The 22,963-nt window shown below is 35.6% G+C and overlaps 1 protein-coding gene across 1 annotated transcript in view; it reads right to left on the reverse strand.

Annotated features, from left to right (window-relative positions):
* Positions 1–645: 645 nt before the first annotated feature.
* Positions 646–22,963, reverse strand: part of LOC127863354 (cubilin-like) — a 93,189-nt gene continuing 70,871 nt past the window's right edge. The window contains exons 50-67 of the mRNA XM_052402823.1: positions 22,229–22,432; positions 21,784–21,939; positions 21,300–21,421; positions 20,427–20,652; positions 18,922–19,106; positions 17,848–18,007; positions 16,896–17,051; positions 16,376–16,562; positions 15,740–15,874; positions 15,149–15,369; positions 14,312–14,514; positions 11,728–11,890; positions 10,190–10,401; positions 9,030–9,168; positions 7,814–7,995; positions 7,260–7,419; positions 6,247–6,488; positions 646–5,245 (exon numbers count right to left, since the gene is read on the reverse strand). Coding sequence (XP_052258783.1) covers positions 5,141–5,245; positions 6,247–6,488; positions 7,260–7,419; positions 7,814–7,995; positions 9,030–9,168; positions 10,190–10,401; positions 11,728–11,890; positions 14,312–14,514; positions 15,149–15,369; positions 15,740–15,874; positions 16,376–16,562; positions 16,896–17,051; positions 17,848–18,007; positions 18,922–19,106; positions 20,427–20,652; positions 21,300–21,421; positions 21,784–21,939; positions 22,229–22,432 — 3,158 coding nt within the window. The 3' untranslated portion in view covers positions 646–5,140. The remainder of the gene's footprint in view (positions 5,246–6,246; positions 6,489–7,259; positions 7,420–7,813; positions 7,996–9,029; positions 9,169–10,189; positions 10,402–11,727; positions 11,891–14,311; positions 14,515–15,148; positions 15,370–15,739; positions 15,875–16,375; positions 16,563–16,895; positions 17,052–17,847; positions 18,008–18,921; positions 19,107–20,426; positions 20,653–21,299; positions 21,422–21,783; positions 21,940–22,228; positions 22,433–22,963) is intronic.

Consider the following 22,963-nt stretch of genomic DNA (forward strand, 5'->3'; position numbering starts at 1 on the left):
AACAGACAATTACATGTCTCGACATACCGGTATATAATTTAGAATTATTATGTGCACTTTGATCGTATATCACAAAGAATAATACTGGTTTTGATTCTGTTTTCATAATCAAAGTTACAATTGTAACAATAATAATAATACATTGATATTTCTATGCATTGTATAGTTTTACACGGGGTTAGTATTCAAAAAGCCCTTAGTGAAACAGTTACCGGGTACTTGTGGCGCACTTTCGTGAAAATGTAAGTATTCTTAAGGAAGCCGATAATTCATTCTTAAAACAGTTTTTTTATAAAGAGCTTGTCAATAGGGACCATGTAAAGAATAAACAGACCTTTCCTAATAAAACCAAACTATGACAATAATGCTGCCGTATTGCTTACATGTACGACGGAGCGTATATTGTCTCATCTAGAGTCCGTGCATGTACATGATCGCCGCCAGCGTAATCGGACACACGCGCATGCGCAAGAAAATCTTTAACACCAAAAACGCCATACCATCATCCTTCGAATGGCGAGGGCAAGGCATTTTCAATTTAAAAAATGAAACATTTTAGGAAATATTTTAAGCTCCGTTTAAATATTATGATGTTCGAATTATCATCTAAATAAAAGACAGAAAGCATTCACAACAAAAAGAAAATATCAGAAAATACAGTCGTGTATTACAATATATCATATTTATAATAATTGGCAAACACATATACATATAATATCTGGAATGTTTTAGTATACTCCGGTTTAATTTGGAGGCTTTATCCGATTATCCCGATGTTCTACAATAAAGCATATTTACAAACAGACACGACTGCTCATATGGCACATAGATAAATCACATAAAGGATGGTTACATGTGAATATGGCGAGACTAATGAGTGTTGTAAAGCTAAAATAGCATATGTGCTTGCTACAGCTAGTGGTTTTTTCATAAGAGACAAATTCTTCCCGATGCCGCAAAAGGCTATTGTGGGCTTTTTTAAGATCAAAATGTGTGGTTATGCATTTTGAAGCACCTGTCTTTGAATATCACATACTTTGAATATGTTATATGTGGTCTTTTTAAATTAGCGTCTGTTTTGTTCATTTTAAAAAGATATCCTTTAGCCACATACTTTCCACTATGAAATTGTACTTTGACAGAAACAGCTATTGTTCTATTCTTATTTACACTAATTATTTACCTTAATTTCGCCACACCACTCTAAAAATGCTGACGACGGGCCTGACAAATGAAGTAATAGACAGCATTTAGAATTAATTGCCAAAATGGAGTAAAACAGAACATAATTGTTTTAATGGATTCAACACTTTTAACTACAGTACAAGAGTCAAACTCTTAACGTTTTCTTCTAAAGAGATTGCAATTACCAGTTTCATTAAATGTCGGCAGTTTTTGACTACTATTAACCTTTGGATTTTAAAACATTCTAGTAAACAATGTAATTCTCTAAACAACTATTGATGGAGAAGAAACGTTAGTATTTTAATTGAACAAGATTGGCTCGCTCAATAGAAGCGTTTTAAAATGTTGAATTACTGATTATCATATAAAATAAATATACTGGGATGGTACGTATTAGAATTACCGGTAGATTCAATAAAATGGTGTGTCAGGCATGTATCACAATAACTCGGCTTTAGTATCACAACTAATAAAATGTACTAAAATATAGCATAACAACCATAAAATATAAATTAACCTTACATTTAGTATACTATTAAAACTCATAAATTAGCTAAAGTAATGCATAACAACTAAAAATATATATTGACTGTATATTACATATAAATCGTTATTTGAAAAGTTTTTAACAAATAACAAAATATAATACAAATAATAAACACTATATATAGAGTATACTAAGTAGGTGTTGTACACAGAAACATTTATTAAGCTTGACTTAAAAAACAAAAACCTTGATAAGTGGTGAAGGTTTGAGTGGACAACAAATAACAAGAGGGCCTGAAAGGCCCAAAGTCGCTCACCTGAGATAACAAGATATTATTGGGACAAATCTTCTGACAAAGTTTCATGAAGATCGGAAAATACATGTGGCCTCTAGAGTGTTAACAAGGTTTTACTATAGCCAAATAAGGAAAAATGCCCTGCCCCCTGGCATCCATGTTTTTCAATCAACCGGCATCATTTTTTAACGCTTCCAAGATATTATCGGGATGAATCTTCTGACCAAGTTTCATGAAGATCGGACAGTAAATGTGGCCTCTAGAGTGTTAACAAGATTTGACTATAGCCATATAAGGAAAAATGCGCTGCCCCTTGGAAGCCATGTTTTTCAAGCAAACAATTATTTTCGAACTCATCCAAGATATCATTGAGACCAATCTTCTGACCAAATTTCATTTAGATTGGACAATAAATGTGGCCTCTAGAGTGTTTTCAAGGTTTTACTAAAGCCATATATAGGGAGTTAAGGGAAAATGCCTCGCCCCTGGTGGCCATGTTTTTAAAGCAACCAAAACCATTTTCGAACCCATCCAAGATATCATGTGGACAAATCTTTTGACCAAGTTTCACGATGATGTTTCATGATGATTAGACAATAATTGTGGTCTCTATAGTGTTAACAAGATTTTACTATAGCCATATACAGGAAAAATGCCCCTTCCCTTGGCAGCCATGTTTTTCAAGCAAACGTAACCAAGTTTCATGATGATTGGGCAAAAATTGTGACTTCTGGAGTGTTCACAAGGTTTCTCTATAGCCATATAAGGAATACTGCCCTGCCCCCTGGTGGCCATGTTTTTCAACGGAACGGAATCATTTTTGAACTCAACCAACATATCATTTAGACAAACATTTTGACAAAGTTACATGAAGATTTGGCATCAAATGTGACTTCTACAGTGTTCACAAGGTTTTTCTAATTTTTGACCTAGTGACCTAGTTTTTGACCCAGTCGAACTCAGTCGAAGTATCAATGAAAGAAATTTTCTGACCAAGTTTCATGAAGATCGGACAATAAATGTGTTCTCTAGAGTGTTCACAAGGCAAAATGTTGACGACGGACGGCGCACGAGGGATGACTGACAAAGGACAAAAGGCGATCACAAAAGCTCACCATGAGCACGTTGTGCTCAGGTGAGCTAAAAAAGGCATGATGATAGGATAACGAGTACTTTCTTTGGTGAATTCAGATCACATTCACATACAAAACTAGAGGGCCAGAGGCACACAGTCACTCACCTGCGACTCCAGGAACTGAACTGCTCTCAGCAATTTTTTATATGTTTCTGAAACCATTTTCAAACTTGGCCAAAATATCAACAAGAGAGTTAAGAAAGTTTTACTATAGCTTTTTAAGGAAAATGTCCATCCCCCTGTCGGCCATATTTTCAACAGACAGGAACTATTTTTCAACTTAGCCCTGTTACCATAAGAACCAATGTTCTGACAAAGTTTCATAAAGATTGGACAATAAATATGACTTCAAGAGTTTTCATAAGGTTTTACTATAACCATATAAGGAAAAATATCTGACCAAGTTTCATGAATAACAAGACTATTGCCGAACAATATAGTCCCCTACCGGCTCCACCATTGTCAGAAATTCCACCATTGTCAGAATTTTTGTTGTTGAAATAGCAACCAGAATTTTTGACGTAGGAACAAAATGAAATGATGTGCATAATGTCCATATTGCCATCTATTCATGTTTCAAGTTTCATGAAAAAATATTTAAAGTTATCGCAGGACCCAGAAAACCACCATTTTCAGCAGTTATTCTATTCTATTTGTTGCCATAGCATCCAGAATTTTTGATGAAGGAACAAAATGACATGATGTGCATAATGTCCATATTGCCATCTATCCATGTTTCAAGTTTCATGAAAAAAAAAAAAGAACTTTTAAAGTTATCACAGGACCCAGAAACCACCATTTTCAGCAGTAATTCTATTCTATTTGTTGCCATAGCAACCAGAATTTTTGACGTAGGAACAAACTGAAATGACGTGCATAATGTCCATATTGCCATCTATCCATGTTTCAAGTTTCATGAAAAAAATATGAAGAACTTTTAAAGTTATCGCATGATGCAGAAACTGACTGACTGACTGACAGACTGACAGACAGAGCGCAAACAATAAGTCCCCTCCGGTGAAACCGTTAGGGGACAATAAAAATGTGACTATTCGAGTGCTTATAAGGCTTTTCTATAGCCATATAAGGAAAAAGGCCCTGCACCCTGGCGCCCCTATTTTGACCATAAATGTGACTTATAGAGAGTAAACAAGGTTTAACTATAGCCATATAAGGAAAAAAATGTCCCGTCCCCTGGCAGCCATGTTTTTCAACAGACCAAAACATTTTTGAATTAATAAAGATATCATTAGAACAAATGTTCTGACAGAGTTCCATAAAGATTGGACAATAAATGTGACTTTAAGAGTGTAAACAAAATTTTACCGCAGCCATATTAGAAAAAATGCCCCACCCCCTAGTGGCCATGTTTTTCAACAAACCAAAACCATTTTCGAACACATCCAATTTATCATTAGAACATGAAGATTGGACGATAAATTTGACTTCTAGAGTGTTAAAAATGTTTTACTAAAGCCATATAAGAAAAAATGCCTGATGGCCATTTTTTTTTCAACCTAGTGGAACCTTTTAAGAACAAGATATCATTGGGAAAAATCTTCTGACTAAGTTTCATGAAGGTCAGACAATAAATGTGACATCTAGAGTGTTCACAATATTTTTCTATAGCCATATCAGGAAAAATGCCCTGCCCCCTGGCGGCCATGTTTTTCAATCAACATGAAGCATTTTCCAACTCGTCCAAGATATCATTGGAACAAATCTTCTGACCAAGTTTCATGAAGATCGGTCAATAAACGTTGAGTATTTACAAGGCAAATGTTGACGCATGAGGGACCACAGACAAAAGGCGATCGCAAAAGCTCACCATTAGCATGTTGTGCTCAGGTGAACTAAAAGTATCACTTAGAAATATTCATGAGGTTCTTACTAGTTTGAGAACATGCTACATGTATATTTGATAGTGATACATCCTTTTTAACTTTGTTGTAATGTGTTGATAGTGTTACATCCCTTTTAATTCTGTTGAAATGTGAATAAGCCACGCTGGCTTGCTATGTACAGTGCACTGAGACATTCAACTCGTAAACCTTGCTCGGAAGGCTAGAGCTGCCCTCTGTCCATTGGACACATACTTCACAAATGCCGCGTTGGTCCTGGTAGTCATAGCAACAGGAACTTCCTGTAATAGAGGGACATCAAAATGTAGTTTCAATTGCATTATTAGGATTGCGTTTTAAATTTAATTGTATTATGACACCTTTTAAATGATTTTGCTTTTTCTTTTATGATTTTTATGCCCCAAAGGAGGGCATATAGTGATCGGACCGTCCGTCCGTCTGTCTGTGCTTCTGTCACACTTTATGTTAAGGTTTCGAAAAATGCTCATAACTTCTATGTCGCTTCAGATAGCAACTTGATATTTAGCATGCATATGTATCTCATGGAGCTGCACATTTTGAGTGGTGAAAGGTCAAGGTCATCCTTCAAGGTCAAATATATAGCTTCGAAGCGACGCAGAAGGGGACATAGTGTTTCTAACAAACACATCTCTTTTAATACCATTTGTTTGTTCAAAAATGATTGTAGAACTCCTCTGCACACATTTTTTATGCATGCCTATAACCTGCACAAAAGCAACAGTTAAACTAAAATACTAGAGGTGTTTTTTTTCTTTTCTATGCAGAATACAATTGCACAAATAACAAACTGACAGATATAATCATGACATTGTAACATTGATTAATGAACCAATTCATTATAAAAAATAGGTTCAATAAATACTCCTTTAAATCACAATATATATTTCCCTTTGTGTTCATGGAGATTACATGTACAACAAATGAACCAGATGTATATTTTCAGAGACTGACGGTGCAAAATATTGACAAGACAGGAGGCCAATATAAACAAAGCTTTTAAGGTTCTAAGAAAAAACAGAGTCCATCTCTTGATTAAATACTTATTATGTATGTGGTTGTTTCATTTTTATTTTTCCTGAAGTGCCTTAAATCTGGTCTAAAACAACAGATATGCCTCATTTCATAATATTTTCAAGTATCAAATACTTACATGTCACACAGTTAATCAACTGTAAATATTTCTCCATAATATGTCTATCTCTACATCTCTAAAATATTTTTTTCTTAAATGCTTTATAAATATGACCCCTACTGTACTCACATCACCACAGAACCTTCCAAACTGGTCGGCAGTGTCACTGTCCCCATCAAACACGATCACATAGTCTGTGGCGCAATTAACCGTGTCAAGCATGCGCATGTCAGTGAAGGTGAACACAATCACCCTGCGTGCAGGCACACGCACAAGCCACGTGCAGGTGCTGGCCTCAGAGTAGTTGCCTGGGTAACCAGGGCTGGTAAAACTGCCGTTGATACCTGTGATGTTACCACCACATCCAAGTCCTGGCAGTGATAGATAATTTTATTTATATATAATATGCTACTTTTGTAGGTATGGGAATAAGCACAAGATATGTGTTGATTGGGCATGGATGCCCCAAAAGTGAGATTTAAACAATTAAAATACAAGCCTTAGCTAAAATGTATTCTGATCTTAGCAATACTGACATTACAATTCTTTTTTTATCCAAGGTTCATAATATATATATGGGCCGTGCTCAACAGTGGTTTAATGAATGCGCATAAAGTGACGTCCCAGATTAGCCTGTGCAGTCCACACAGGCTAATCAGGGAAGACACTTTATGATGTTATTATATTTTTTGTTTTAAGAAAAAATCTTCTTAGCAAAAATCAAGATAAGCCAGAAAGTGTCGTCCCTGATAAGCCTGGGCTGACTGCACATGCTAATCTGGAACAACACTTTACGCACATGCATTAAACCCCCTTTTTACAGAGGGCTGCTGACATATATTTATATATATATATTTTTATATATATTTTTTTTTTAATACTCAATCAGAACATGGCTGAGTTACTCAAAGCTTTAATGGCAAATTAAGCTAAAAGTTGTTAGTTTTGGATCTAGCATCTATGTAAATCACATCTTAAACATTAAAAATACTTCTAAATATAAATAATCTGGTCTAATTTTCAAATGTTTGATAATCATGTTCTTTATAAAATGTGTAAGGTTAAGAGCCTGTTATTATAAATGTTCATTAATGTTTAGCACACCCAACTCAATGTATTGAAGCAGATTAACAACCACTGACCTTGTGAAGTAGCAGTGTAGGTGATGTCATATCCTGGATGGGTCACAGAGCTGTCGGTCACAAAGCGGAACCTGACAATATTACTGGGCACAAACACTGGGTCTGGTAAGGACCAACCACACAGCTTAGCGTACACAGAGGTATCGGTGCTGTTCACAATCTGCAATAAACAGGTATCATATCTGGAAGTTATGATAATGGCAAATCTTCCCTCTGACTGGTTTATACTTCAACACTTACAGCTCAACAAGGTGATATTACATCAACTCATTGCTTGTATTACAGTTATTACTTCCTATGTAAAACTTGGTAGCTTACTGTTTGCCTCTCATGCTGTCATTTCATAACAATAAAAAAGCAAGGCAGTCCTAATAACAGCCATAGCCCCGCAGAGATGCTTTTTACCTTGTTGTGGTGACATTGACTTCTGCCTTCTGCACATCTCCACAAGGACCTTAATATTGTAACCAAATTCAATGAAAACCCTTCAAAATTTGTACGAGATATTTGATCAAAGTGAGTGTCTGAGTGGTAAAAGGGTTGATCAGTATTACCTCAAGGTAATCGTATTCACAGCTGCGATGAGGTTCCAACTGGAAAGCGTTAAAGTAAAGGGAAATCATCGTGCCTGCAGGGGTCGTCAGGTTGAAACTGCAGTTGGCGTTGATTGGGTAGCGACCTGGCCAGCCCGGGCTGAAGATCTGTCCTGAGTTGCCTCCATATGTCCGGTTACAATCTACAACGATGATTTGTTTGCACTTATTTAGTAAAAAAAGTCTGGAACACACTAAATCCTGTTAAAGCCTACCAGTGTGCTTAGTTTAATTCCTTCATTTTCTCTATTCTGAAAAGATCGTATTGCTAAAATTTTAGGTCTTGCAAACCTGAATATTTGTGCTAAAATAAAATTGTGATTGATAAGTCTAAAAGTTTTAACAAATTTGTAACAAGTAGTTCACATAAGGTACCAATATGTACACAATCAAAATAAACAATCAATTTTGGAAGATATAAGAGCGCATCTTTTTTCATTTTAAGAGAAAAATGTTTAATTTTGGAAGAAGTGTTCCCAGCCCTTACCTGGTCAACAGCCTCTTTAAAAACATTTACTTAAACATGACAGGATTGTAATGCATGATAATGTGTAATGCCCTATACGGTTAACTTTATGTGAAATTCAACTTTGTAAAAACTCAACGTGCCCATTCGAATCAAGCAATTAAATTTTTCTCTTGATGAATATGATTACTGAAATAATCTGGAAATTCGGAAATCCATTGTTTAGATTTATAATAAGGTAGTGTTTGGAAACACCACACTATGTTGATGATCAATACTAAATGTAGCGTTGATCATAATGTTCGTACTGTTCAAATGATTTATTTAGTGACCAGTCAATTTGTATGCGCATGGGGTAAGTAATAATTACATTGACAGAATTTTTTTCCCCAACAAAATCTCAAACATCTTGATTTAAAAACTGGACCTGACAAATAACATGTGTTGGTAGAGGTGACCGTGCAACTTACTGAGACTACAAAGTTAAGACAACAGCTCAGCTTATGGAAGGAACTGGCATTTTATTTGCAACTTCAATGCCAAAACAATAACTGATAATTTTAAGATAACTTACTATTTTAAATTAAGTCACACAGCATGGTTAAATAATTGATAACTTTCTAAGATACAAGCAAAATTTTCAGCATGAATGTGAGAGATTCAAATGATGACAAGAAAAACTGCCAATAAAGATAAAGCAAATATCCTTACTAGCTGTTGCGTAGGTTAGTGAGAATCCTTTGCTAGAGCCAGCAGTAGCAGCATAGTTGATCTGAATGGTCCGTCCAACAGAGTCAAACACCGGCGGTGGGGTTACTCCACATGTATGTACTGAACGACCTTGTAAACCCTGCAAACATGTGCACACTGACTGAACTCAACAAATTAACATATATATTTATGTATTTGCCATATTACTTTTAGGGACAGCAGTTGTTGTTTTTTAATTCAAATGAGCTGTAACAAGACAAAATTAGTATCATTTTGAAATAATGTTCAGCCATCTAATGAAGTATTTCAATGAAAGTAGAAGACTGTATTTTTTACTAGCCAAACATGCGCTGTCAACAGACTTTTTGAAAAAATAAAATAAATACATAAAATGACAAAGGATGCTCAATAGATGTTTAACATGAATTTGTTGTCCAAGATAATAAGGTAACAAATTATACTGAAAAACAAAAACTATCAATTACACAATCGCATGCAAAAGCCTACATATCACTACAAATATTTATAATTTAACCAAAATATGACTGAAAACAGCAATGATGTACAAAAGGGGACGCGAAAGCTACAAACATGATGGCAACAGTGCGCAGTGAATTTAGGAGGTCCAATTTAGAGGTGAAATTAGGCCTTATTCACCTGTTAAAAATTTATACATTTTATATTTTTCCATAGAATACCTGTCTTAGCAATAACTTTTTTTTAAGAGGACTTCATTTGCAACAAAATGTACATTTACTATGCTAGTACTATGTTAGTACTATCATTTATGTCATCTCTTATGTTCATCTCACGAAGTTTGATTATAATCTAATCAAGCATTTGTAGCTAAGCAGTTGTTTAATGTGTTATAACAAAGTAAACAAAGTAGAGTTTAAACATGTTATCATGTTGGTCTGAAAAAATCCATTAAATCATAAAATTCCCCAAAAGTTAAACAAAATACTGGTTGGGAAGTGTAATAATGGAAATTGAAACTGCCTTGTAACAAATATCCCCAGATTCAATCCCCACTCAGGTAGAATTTTTAGATTCCAAGAGACAACTAGTCTTTTTACTCAGTCTTTATATTGTCTCAATCAGCATAAGGCTTTGGATGCAATCAGGCCTAAATAAAAAGGTTCAAACTTAAAGCTAACTACCAGAGGATAATCCCTCAGTTCCAAGTACTCCGTATCACAGGCTGACGAAGACTGCAAGTTCAAGGCTGTGACCATCACCTCGACCTGGTCCGTTGCCATGGGAGCATCAATAGTCCAGCGGCACCGTACATCACGACGGAAAGCCGAGGGAAAGCCTGGTGAAGTGATGACTTGTGGCACAGATGACGAGGTAAATGCTCCCCCACACAGGGCTTGGTTTGTAAAAATTGATAACAGATGTGAAATGTGAAATATATTGCAATAAGAGGTATGGTAACTAATGTGAAATATATTTGCAATTAGAGGTATGGTAACATATGTGAAAAATATTGCAATTAGAGGTATGGTAACACATGTGAAGTATATTGCATTTAGAGGTATGGTAACTTATGTGAAATATAGTGCAAATAGAGGTTATTATACAGCTAACAAGTGTTTACCATTATGGTTAAGTGTACAAATGGTTGAAATAAAAATCAGAAAATTCAGGAGTCACAATAGAATGTTGTGCTCATGTGAGCTACACATCTAGGCACAATATAAAAGGAATTATATAATTGTCACCATAAACAAAAGATTTTAATATCAAATAATCCTTACTTTAACAATAAACACAACAAATTGAAAAAAGAGGAAGCTGCATTCAATAAAAGCAGATGCACCCCCTAGTAGAGGCCTTGATGATATTCATTGTCCCATTTTAATAAGTTTCAGCTCAAAATACAATTAAGATTTAAAGTAGGTAGCATTGATGTTCATCAAATTCTCAATTGAAAAGAATACCCAGAACTCTTACCTTCTCAGTCCAATATAAGGTCAATATCAAGTTCATGAGGTCATGTGGTGTGGGTGCTTTGATAGTGTTGAAAGACATCAACGCAAGTATAAAAGCGTTTTAGGAAGCAGTATTGATGAGAGACAAACTGTGTCATAAATGGTCCACTAATTATAACATTCTTAATCCAAACAAGATCAATGTCAAGGTCAAAATGAGGTTAAGATCACATGGGTGTGTTTATAGTGTTCATAGACAACACCCATTTAAGTCTCAAAGCTTTCTAACACGCATTGTCGATGGTACACCAAACAAATCATTTTCTACCAAATGTAAATGACAGAATAACTAACACCTATTGTGCCTTAAATTTTCAAAACGTGTCTTTCATGCAAGAACATGTACCTAAAATTCCACCTGGTGGTTGGTGTGGGGTGGGGGGGGGGGGCAAAGACCCTATTGGCCAAGAGATATCGAGAGTACAATGTATTTGCATGCAAGTTTTAACCTGAACCTGAAAGTACCAAAATGCGCATTATTTTGCTAGGTAATACTTATGGAACTGGGCCAGTGACCAAAAACAGTGACCCTTAACACAGGTATGAAGTTTAAATTGAACACTAATAGAAGAAACAGTATGGAGATGTTGCACTTTTACATTTCCCAGAGGATTACCCAGAGCTGACATTTGGGTGAGTAGCAGAGCTCTAACTTTTGGAGGAAACATTGAGCATAAAAATGTACTGCATTATCTAAAAAGTACCATCTTGTTGCGTGTATGTAGCGTTAAAACCAGGTCCTTCCATGCTGCCATCAGAGTAGAACTGCACCAACAGGACATTGGACGTGGACACAATCTCAGAGGGGTATGACAGCCCACAGTATGTGCCAATCAGGGGGTCATCAATTGTCATACCATCATAAATCTGAAACAATTGTAAATCAATTAATTGTTACAAATAATATTATTACAGTCTGTTTTCAGTTATTTTATTCAAGATGGGGGCATTAAATTTCATCCACAATATTTATTCTGATAAAACTTGTAAATTTATGTCTTTTTGCAAGTTAAAGTTTCAAAACTTAAGGTTGCAATACTTTTGTACAAAGCACATTCAAACTTTTTGCTTTTATCAGGTATTTGTTTTGTAACATGCAATTATTTATTATTTGTGACAGAAAAATTTAACTAGAGTCGTCACTAAGAATACTCCCGCGCAACTGTATCACAGGCATAGCTGCCATGCCCACGGCTACATTCAAGGGCTTATAACTTAGAAATAAATGGATAACAACTTGTTAAAAATGTGTCTTGCAAATAAGGAGTTGTTGTAATGTTTAGTAACACTATTGTGTAAGATACACTCATGTTTTCATTGCTAAATTAGTATTAGTACTTATTAATGTGTAATATTACTACAATGAGTTTTCACAAAGTAGTGAGAAATAACACTACAAGTTTTTCCTCTAAGAAGTTTAATAACAAAGTGACTGTGCGGCATCTGCAAAGGATGTTAGGGGTTAACATATATAGTCAGTATATAACAGTTCCACAGTTTGCTCCACAAACCTATAGCACATTTTAGAAAATATTATGCTTTAGCAATAAAAATGGTTGAGTAAAAGCCACATAAATACTCAAAATCAACAAATTTTGTAAAATATATCATAAAATAAAGTTAACCCATAAACAAGAGCTGTGTTTGTTAAAACAATGCCCCCTACTGCGCCGCTTTGAAGCCATATATTTGGCCTTTAACCTTGAAGGATGACCTTGACCTTTCACCACTCAAAATGTGCAGCTCCATGAGATACACATGCATGCCAAATATCAAGTTGCTATCTTCAATATTGCAAAAGTTATGACTAAGGTTAAAGTTTTGGGACAGACACACACACATACAATGACAGACAGGCCAAAAACAATATACCCCTGATCATTCGATCCGGGGGCATAAAAAATCAGCGTTCCTTATAGCAATAGCAAAAATTTCAATGCTAGATATGGTATAGTAACATAGATTATAAATTCAATATATTCCATGTGAATTTCCCGCAACAATATCAGAACAATTACAAGCAAACGCCGGATTTGCTTAGTGTTTGCTCGTAAATGGCACTGGTGTTTTGTTTTACTCACGAAAATTTAACTTACATGTGAGGATTGGGACCTATAAGCGTAGATGTAATCGACACATTTATCAGTAGAGACTTTAGGCGCCTAATTGTTAATTATTGTTAACTAATATCTACGACTGATTTCTTGCAGAAATAAAGTGTTGAATTGTATGAATATTATCATTGGTTGTTAAAATCTTGACCTGTTAGCGTGGTGTGTGCTCTATCAGAATATTATAGTATTAGTAGTAATTAATTCATAAATGACGTAACCCACCGTCTGAGGCAAGTGTTTATTTAAACTTTAATTATCTTATTAAATTTACACAAAAAAACTAAGGAACAGGTATTTAAAAACTATTTTTTTAAAGGTATTATTTATGTCATTATTTCAGAGTTGTTCTGTACAGTTTGGTATGTTTAAATAAATAGGTAAAAGCGGTATTTGAGATCATAACATTTATTAACATCCCCATTAAACAAATATACTGATAATTTGAATATTTCATTTCATTTACTCATATTTTCATATATAAAGCAACTTTCAAACTTAAGAAAATTAAAACAAAATGAACAAAGAAACACAAAACTGTTGTGAGTGATACAACACGATGGCAAACAAAAGCGCCACATCAAAAAATTACTTAGAACTTCTTACCCAAATGCTTTTACCTAAGATAAATAAATACAAAATCAAACAAACATTTATAAATTGATTAAAATTAATCGCATAAAATATCTTTATCAAGATTCTGACACGCTTAAGAAATCAATGAAAGTGATCTTAAATTTCTTTCATTTGTTTAAAGAGTACATGCACTATGACAATTTTAAAAGCATACTTCAATATGTTTAGGTTGTTCAGTTCATCGATTTATAACAGCTTACAATAATAGGTTAACCAAATGATGCTTTTTTGTAACCTATAATGCAAAAATGAGCAATGGTCTGGTAAAGTGGGCTTAATACATAAGCATAAAGTGGCGTCCCAGACACTTTCCGCCTACACTGGATTTAAGTTTAAAAGAGACCTCATTTGAACAAAAATTTCCATGCAAGCCCAAAGTGTTTTCCCTGAGAAGCCTGTGCAGACTGCATGATAAGCCTGTGCAGACTGCATGATAAGCCTGTGCAGACTGCATGATAAGCCTGTGCAGACTGCATGATAAGCCTGTGCAGACTGCATGCACATGCATTTAGCCCAGTTTTACCTTACAATTACAACATACCTTCAGGTAGTCATAGACGCAGTCGGTATGATTCTCCAGGTTGAATCCCGGCATGATGTTGAGCCTGATGACCTTGTTGTTGGCTCCCATTATAAGCCATCTACAGTCCAGAAAAGCCTCATACAGGCCGTCCCCATTCCCGTCCACTGACCCCAGCTGACCCCTGGTGGCATTGAGCAGCCCCCCACACCCCTGATCTGAGCCTGGAGATTGAAATCTGTCATCATCAAGTTGATTTATTATACCTACATTATTCATTTCTCTATTGGTGTAAAATTTCACAGACAACATTTCGATATAGTTTCCTTTTAGATGCACACACTTGTTTCATTAATTACTTATTTATTTTTATTTTATTTTTGGGGGGAGTGGGGGACATTTTGATGTATTTTTTTAGATGCATACACAAATTATTTTATTTTATTTTTTTCGGGGGGGGGGGGGGGGGGTTAATGAACAATAATCTAAAAAATTGTTGCAATCATTGGATATATTGACTTTCAACACAACACACAGCTAGTAATGAAGCGAGAAATAAAACATGGGTCATTTGGTCACAAACTATGATCCAAGCTGATTGCTTAGATATTAACTTTCACAGGTATTCATGAAAATAGCAATTTTCTAACTGTCCAGTGAGGATTGAACATGTTTTACAACGAAAAAAATGCCTTTATAATAAAACATAATTAATTGACAAGTCATACGTTATTTAAACAAGAATTTATTGTTTGAAATCTTTTATAATAAAAAAATAAAGACAAAACACAAACACTTAACAAGAGCTTCAAAGGTAGAACAAGTGACCTTCATTTAAAAACATTTAAAAAAACATACCAAAAGTCATCCTGTAGACCCCAGCAAATCCTTTCCCAGTCCAGGAAGTGTCCGACACAAAGTTAAGAGTCATTGCATTGGAGGTCGACCCTATCAAATCCGTAGGTATGACATTACCACAGTATCGACCAATAAGAGGTGAGTAAATGTTTGGTCCGTCAAATACATCAACGTAGTCATAGTCGCAACTGGAATGGGCCTCTAGATCCAATTCTCTAAACCTGTAGGTGGACATTTAAATCTAGTACAATATATGTTGAAGTCAATTACAATAGTTTCAAGAGATTTAACTATAACTTTTAAAGCAGATACAAAACAACATATAAACAAGTTTATTTGATTTTAAATTCATCGTGTTTCTTTTTAATAAAATCTTGTATACAGAACCCCCCTCAAACTTTGTTTGATGGTGAGTAATAACAAGCATAGAATCAAATCTTGTCACATTCTACAGAATATCTATATGAGCACCAACTTAAGCCCTCAAATCTCTCATTCATCCAAGTACACGTTTACTCTTTCCTTTATTTCTACTCACAGAAACAGATTACCACTTATGGATACAACATTTTAAAATGTCTAAACAAATACCTGAATTGGATGACCCTGTCTGCCTGCACGGTGATAAACCAGGTACAGTTCATCTCATTGTGGTAGTTGGCGGGCCCTGTCGGGGTTCGTACTACACCAGCGGGTTCAGTTAACACGCCTCCGCACTCACTCGAACTTAAGAGTCAAATTCAATACTTGTTATGAACCGTTTAAGGATAAAAGTGATGTAGTGGTTCACAATACTAGTCCCAGAGTTTGATTATTGAAGACTTTTTTTGCTCTTGTTTATCAGTAAATTGCATGGTTAGCAAAAGTTGTAGTAAGGTAAACACACAGTACAATGGTACAATGAATCCAAAATTTGCTAAACTCAAAGGGCATATAACTCTGCAAAAAAATAATGTGACATACACGAAATAACCCTTTGCATTTCTACATAGTATAAACAACATATCTCTACAGTTTCATGTTGATACATAGAAAACTGACAGACTAGTTTGCAGCACAAAGTACAAATGTACAGTGTGACGAACCAACTGACCAAAACGTTCAGCATTACTGACAAACCAACTAACCAACCAATAAACCCACAGGGGGATTTCACTATATCCTAAAAAGAAAAAAATCCAAGGGTATAAATTTAATTTCAGTCCATATAACTAATTGATGACTCACTGATATTGGGCTCTAAAACCGCGTCCAGCCCTGCTGCGGTCAGTCCAGAACTGGACATACATGGGGCCCAGGGCACTGACCGGCTGGGGGGCTGTAGACCCACAGAACTTGCCCAGCATACGACCATTGGAGCTGTTCCCTTCATATACAGCTATAAAGTCATATATACAGCCTAGCCGACCTCCAGCTGAAACAATGATAATAAATCCTTTTAACTATTTTGAAGCAAATATTAACAATTAATACTCCATGCAGTTGTATGTATTTCTATAGTATTTGATTATTGAAAATAATTTGCAGGTGTTTAAAAGCAACCAAGGCTTGACATAAGGGTAGCCTTTTTAACATTACATTCTTCATGTTATTCCTCTGCGATATGCCCAGGACTATGCAGAAAGGCAACAGGTCATGTAAAAAAAATTGTTGTTATAAACCAATTTATCTTTCAGTGTATAAACTTGTAATACAAGAAGAGGTGAATGCATTTCAATGGTGTCTATGATAACATGGAATACTCTACCTTCAATATCAAAGTTATTGGCATCAAAGTTTATGAAGGTATAACGCTGAGGGTCCATGTCAAGGGTGTAATTACAGCGGAGATTGTTCGGGTATGGTCGTGGAAACCCGGGCGATGTCAGAAAGCTTGATTGCATGGAAAGGCGGCCCCCGCACACTGAAATAAAGAGAAGATTTCATATTATATATAATAGTCAACAAACATTTATTTTAAAGCAAAACAAGAGGGCTCAATCCTAAAGGGTACTCAACTTAATAAAAAGAAACTGAAGTGATTTGATCAGCTTTTGTGATGTTTCAAGAACTGTTTCAGAACTTGTGCAATTTACAGTCCAGACCAATTGTATTTTCCCACACTGGACATTTTATCTTGAAGATAAGCTTTGTCTTGTGCACGGGTAAACATATGCTATGGTCACATTACATGCAAAAATGTCATCTCCAAATGACTGTTCATTTGTGGTAAGTTATTTTTAAATTGAATGATGAATGTCAGTTACAGTTGGGACAAGCGGTGTTATGGCCACAAGTGACCTTGACCTTTGAGGTAGGGAGATTGGCGTTACATTCAACACATCCTTTTATGATGGGGGTCATTTGTGGTGAGTAATTTTAAAGTTGCATGATCAAAGTCAGAGTCAGTCTGGAGGCAGGCTCACACATACACTCAGCTTATATGACTGCTATATTAAGCTGTCCACAAGTAGACTTAACAAAAATGATTTTATATTCTAATAACTGTTTACTGGTAGTTAAAAAGTTTGCCATGTATGATCAAAATGCTCCACCAAAATTGACATAATTGGTCATATACATTTGGCTTAAAAAAACTTTGTAGAGTGACTTACTAATATCACATCTAAAATACTGCTAAAAAGTTAACAAAAATATATAAACACAAACAAAATAAAACACACAAGACAAGACTTCTTTAGGCACTGTGCATTACTCACTAGATTTCCATGATGCAGAGAAGCCATTGCCATTGGTGGAGGTATCTGACCTGAACCTCACCATGAGTCTCGGCCCAGAGGATACCTGGGGCGGTGGTAGAAGGTTGGAGCACCAGCGACCCAACACCACCTCTGAGCCGTTGCTTATGACATCACTCACCTGCAACAAGGAGTTCAAAACTTGTACATTTTGTAAATAAATATGAGCCTTGCTATGGGACAACTGGGCATAATGCAGACTGCACAGGCTAATCTAGGACGACACTTTACGCACATGTATTATGCCCAGTTTTCTCAGAACACGACTCATATGAGCCTTGCTATGTGAAAACTGAGCTTAATCAGCGGTACCGCTTTCTGCTTTGATAGGATTGGAGGTTTTAAGGAGGTCTCTTGTTAACCAAATCAAGTCGAGCCGGAAAGTGTCATCCCAGATTAGCCTATTCAGACTGCACAGGCTAATGTGGGACTACATAGTACGCACATGAATTAAAACTCTCTGGTTTTTCACAGAGTGTGAAAACAAACAAATGTCACAATAGTGATGATGAATATCAATGCACAGTATCATAAAAGGAAGCATGATGTTATACAATACCGAAGTTGTACACGAGGCATCACTTTTGTAATTTTTCATAAAGGATGATAGATATTGTGCATGCACAATTTCATATCATAAGGAACAATACCTGCAAGTTTAAATGCTAAGTAACAAAGTGGAGGACAATGCCTTTGGACAAGTTTATATCTTCATACAGACAGACTGACCCACACGAGGCCAAGGTGAATTCAGAATATACTTGTATACTTTGTCTTTGGGGGTATAATGTATAATAATGATAAGCATCATCAAGTATACCCAGTTTTGAGCAAAGTCACAGGTTTTGCTACCAGTTTAAATACAGTGTTCACATGTAATCTAACCTTTTCAGGTTTAATGCTGTTTCAAGCTCATCAGTATTTTATGGTTAGAAATGAAGCCTTTAAAACTTCAATCTAGTAAGAAAGGTGTTTAATTTAGTATGATTAGAAGGGATGGGTATCTGAGTAGTACAGATTTAAAACACTGCATACCTCCACATAATCATAATCACAATCGCCTTGGTGTTCCATATCAAAGGGCGGATTGAAGGTCAAGGTCAGAATATATCCTGGGTCAACATTGAGGTCCCAGACACACTCTGTGTTGTGTGGATAGCTGGACGGGTAGTTCGGTGTGGACAGATTGCCAGTGGAGGTGTGTAGTAGCCCACCACAGCCTGTGCATTGGTGACCAGAATATTCCATGACACAACAGAAAACTTACATAAACATATTCATATGGTCAAATGAAATCTTTCCCTCTCATGAAGTTTTCAATATTTTATTGAATATTGACATTTAAACTTATTATTTTAATATGACACAAAAAAAAACCTACATACCCATGTTCTCATGATCAAAGATAAAATCTAGCCACTATTTTGAAATTATCTTATTTTATTCAGTATTGACATTAAATATAATCAATTTAAGAATGTATATTGAATACTAATATTTGATTAGCGGTAAAAATGTTAAACTTGACAAGGCTCAATCTGATGTAGAATGATGAACAAACAAGAGCTGTCAAAGGACAGCGCGCTCGACTATTCGAGTGCTTGACAGTATAACGTCAGCCATCATGGAGAGGGGGGGAGGGGGGTATAATGTGGATGTGTGGTCATTTAATAGATGTTCTTTCAAAAGTAAGGAAAAAAAAAATTGGGGGGGGGGGGGGGGGCGGGATTCTGGGGTGGGGCATGGGGGATGGTTTGGGTTGAGTGCATTGTGGTATGTCAGGTAAGTATTGTTTTGTCAAAGTATGAATCAAATGTGATCATAAATAAAGAAGTTATGGCAATTTATGCAAAATGTTCAATTATCTAAGTATAAAAGGGGCCATAATTCTGTCAAAATGCTTTATACAGTTGTCTGCTCTTGTTTATAGATTGGGATCATGTTGGTAAAGATGTATGCAAAATATGAAAGCAATATGTCAAAGGACATAGAAAATATTTGAGGTGGTATGCAAACTTCAACATAGATTTATCAATAATATGCATATTCTAAGTATAAAAGGGGCAATAATTCTGTCAAAATGCTTGATACAGTTGTCTGCTCTTGTTTATAGATTGGGGTCATGTTGGTAAAGAAGTATGCGAAATATAAAAGCAATATGTAAAAGGACATAGGAAACATTTTGGGTAGTACGCAAACTTTAACATTTGCACGCTTACGCAAACGGGAATGCCGACGCCGTGGTGAGTAGGATAGCTCCACTATTTATATTTCATATGTAATTGTCAAGCTAAAAATGAGTTGCATTCTGAGAAAACTGGGCATAATGCATGTGCGTAAAGTGTAGTCCCAGATTACCCAGGCTAATCTGGGACGACACTCAACGCACATGCATTATGCCCAGTGTTCTCAGAACACGACTCAAATAATAATCTGATTTAAAAAGTACATTTTCATCTGAAGTCCTAAACCTTTTTTTTAATTATTATATCGCCGAAAAGAAGATTCACATTAAAAAGCATTCTTAAAATGAATCCTACCTTGTGTTGAGAATGAGTATGTCAGTCTGAATCCCCTAGCACTCATGCTGAAGTCTGTGAAGAACACAATACGGACGGAGTTAGACTGGGACTTGAACCCCCTAGGTGGCACTGTGCCACAGAACTTGCCAATTGACGGAGATGAGGCGTATGGCCCATTGAAGAGCTCCAGGTAGTCAAAGAGGCACTGGGGATGTGTCTCCATAGCAAAGTCAGTCAACTCAACCTGAAAATACAAGAAAATATTAAACAAGAGATGTGTTTGTCAGAAACACAATGCCCCCTATTGCGCTGGTTTGAAATAAAATTTCAATATATCATTTGGCAGGTTAAGAAATTATCACCCTTTTAAAGCTTATTACTTCCCTTGGATTGTATTTTTTTACTTTTGACCTTGAAGGATGACCTTGATCTTGACTTTTCACCACTCAAAATGTGCAGCTTCATGAGATACACATGAATGCAAAATATCAAGTTGCTATCTTCACTATTGCAAAAGTTATGGCCAATGTTAAAGTTTTCGGATGGACAGACGGACAGACAAACGGACAGTTCTACTGCTATATGCCACCCTACTTAGGGCATAAAAATCTGATTAAGCAGGAACATTATCATCTCAAAATCTTTGACTGAAGTTGTAATTTATTGTGGTTAGTTGGTGTACCTGTAAAGCATATTGAAACTATGTAACATCTTTTAAATTATAACCTGAAAAAATAACAATGTAATAAAAATGAATAATATTATATTAATCATGAATGTCGAGTGTTATGAGAATATGATCCAGGTCTTTATAAAATGCCATACAAAGATTCATAAAAAAAGTGTAATTGTTGTTGATTGATTGAACTTATTAAAATGCAAAGTAAGCACATTGATCCTGCTGCCCTCTGGTGCGTTGATCACCCAGGCACAAGCATCATCGTGGTCGTAATCCTGCGGGTAGTTGGGGCTAGTGATGATGCCATACGGGTCTGTCAGGACCCCACCGCACTCTGTAAAGGCATAGGATTATAAATGGGAGATTAAATCAAATGCCAGCTGTTTCAGGCCATACTATTATTTTCACTATAAAAGTTACAGCTTTTTTTGCTTATTTTACAACAAATCATAATACCTTATTTTAACAAGAGAGTGAGGGTAAGGAAAAATAAAATGAATGTGGTAAACACTTAATTGCTTCAAGATGCATTTTGAAATACTTACATTGCTTTCTTATTTTATTGATTTAATTTATAAATGTATGCATCTCACTCATAGCTCTCACTATATACAAGAAACACAATGATGATACACTTAACTATAATTCTTTATTAAAAGAAAAACAACGCTATTCAAATAAACAAAAAACACTTACGTGTGAAGTTGTATGTCAGCAAGAATCCTTTATCAACAATTGAAGCATCTGTCTTGAATCTTAACCAGACAGCTGGCATAGGGGAGATGATTGGTCCGTGAATCTCTGAGTCGTTGCCGCAGTATTGGTCCAATAGAACACCATCTATCGAGTCCCCTGAAACACAGATTGACTTTCAGGCTGGCATAAATGTGTTGCAATAACTGTTAATTCATGAAATATTTATAAACCAGGCACTAATCAACAAATGAAAAGCAAATAATGACAGTGTTGTAAAAAAATTAAGTTTGCTCTACTTTTTAGGCAAACACCATCACTCTTCCATGAACTCACTCATACAACTCGACCTTCAACTTCCAAGGGCAGATGTTTGAGTCTTAAAAAATATTCTAGATCTGAAAAGTAATTTCCGACAGAAGCAATAAAGCACCAACAAAAAACGCACCTTCTCTTGCTTGAAGATAATCATATTGGCAATACGTGTGACGTTCCAGACCAATGTCCGCTATTCGAATAAAAATTGATGTGTTCTCTGCAGACTGTTCATTTCGCAGTACCCACTGGCAGTCCAAACGATTGCTATAGTTACCAAAGCCGTATCCCGACGAAGTGATGTTACCAGAACTTGTAGTGATTAAACCACCACACTCTGTTTGAAATAAATTAACAGAGCAGTTAACCCTGAGAGATATTAAGATTTCACCAATATGTTTTAACATTATACATATCTGTGGAAATTGCAAAACCACCCAGTTTTATTATACCAAGGGATAGAAATTAATTAATAGTCTCCTGATATTACGACAGGCTGTTTATGACATCATAACATGTATCATATGCTATAAAACATTGATATTATTGGTATACGTTCAGATGGAAGATGTAAAAATGTAAATAAACAATATTTTTACATATTTTAACAAAGGTGATTAGAGTAGACAGGCATTTTGAGGAAATGTCAAAAGGTACCGGAAATGGGCATGGTTGGGTATAAGAGTTTTGAGGGTAAGGGTTTGAGGTATAACAAACATTTTACAGGAAAAAAAGAAGTTCTAAATGGGGTTAAAACAGGTAAACATTGATTTTAATCATGAGAAAATAGCTCTTGGATATACTTTAAAATAGAGTTGGCTACTATTTAAAATGAAGGTGTGGGCCGACTTTAGGGAGAGGTTGAAGT

The sequence above is a fragment of the Dreissena polymorpha genome, unplaced genomic scaffold, assembly GCF_020536995.1.
Source record: "Dreissena polymorpha isolate Duluth1 unplaced genomic scaffold, UMN_Dpol_1.0 chrUn006, whole genome shotgun sequence".
NCBI lineage: Eukaryota > Metazoa > Mollusca > Bivalvia > Myida > Dreissenidae > Dreissena > Dreissena polymorpha.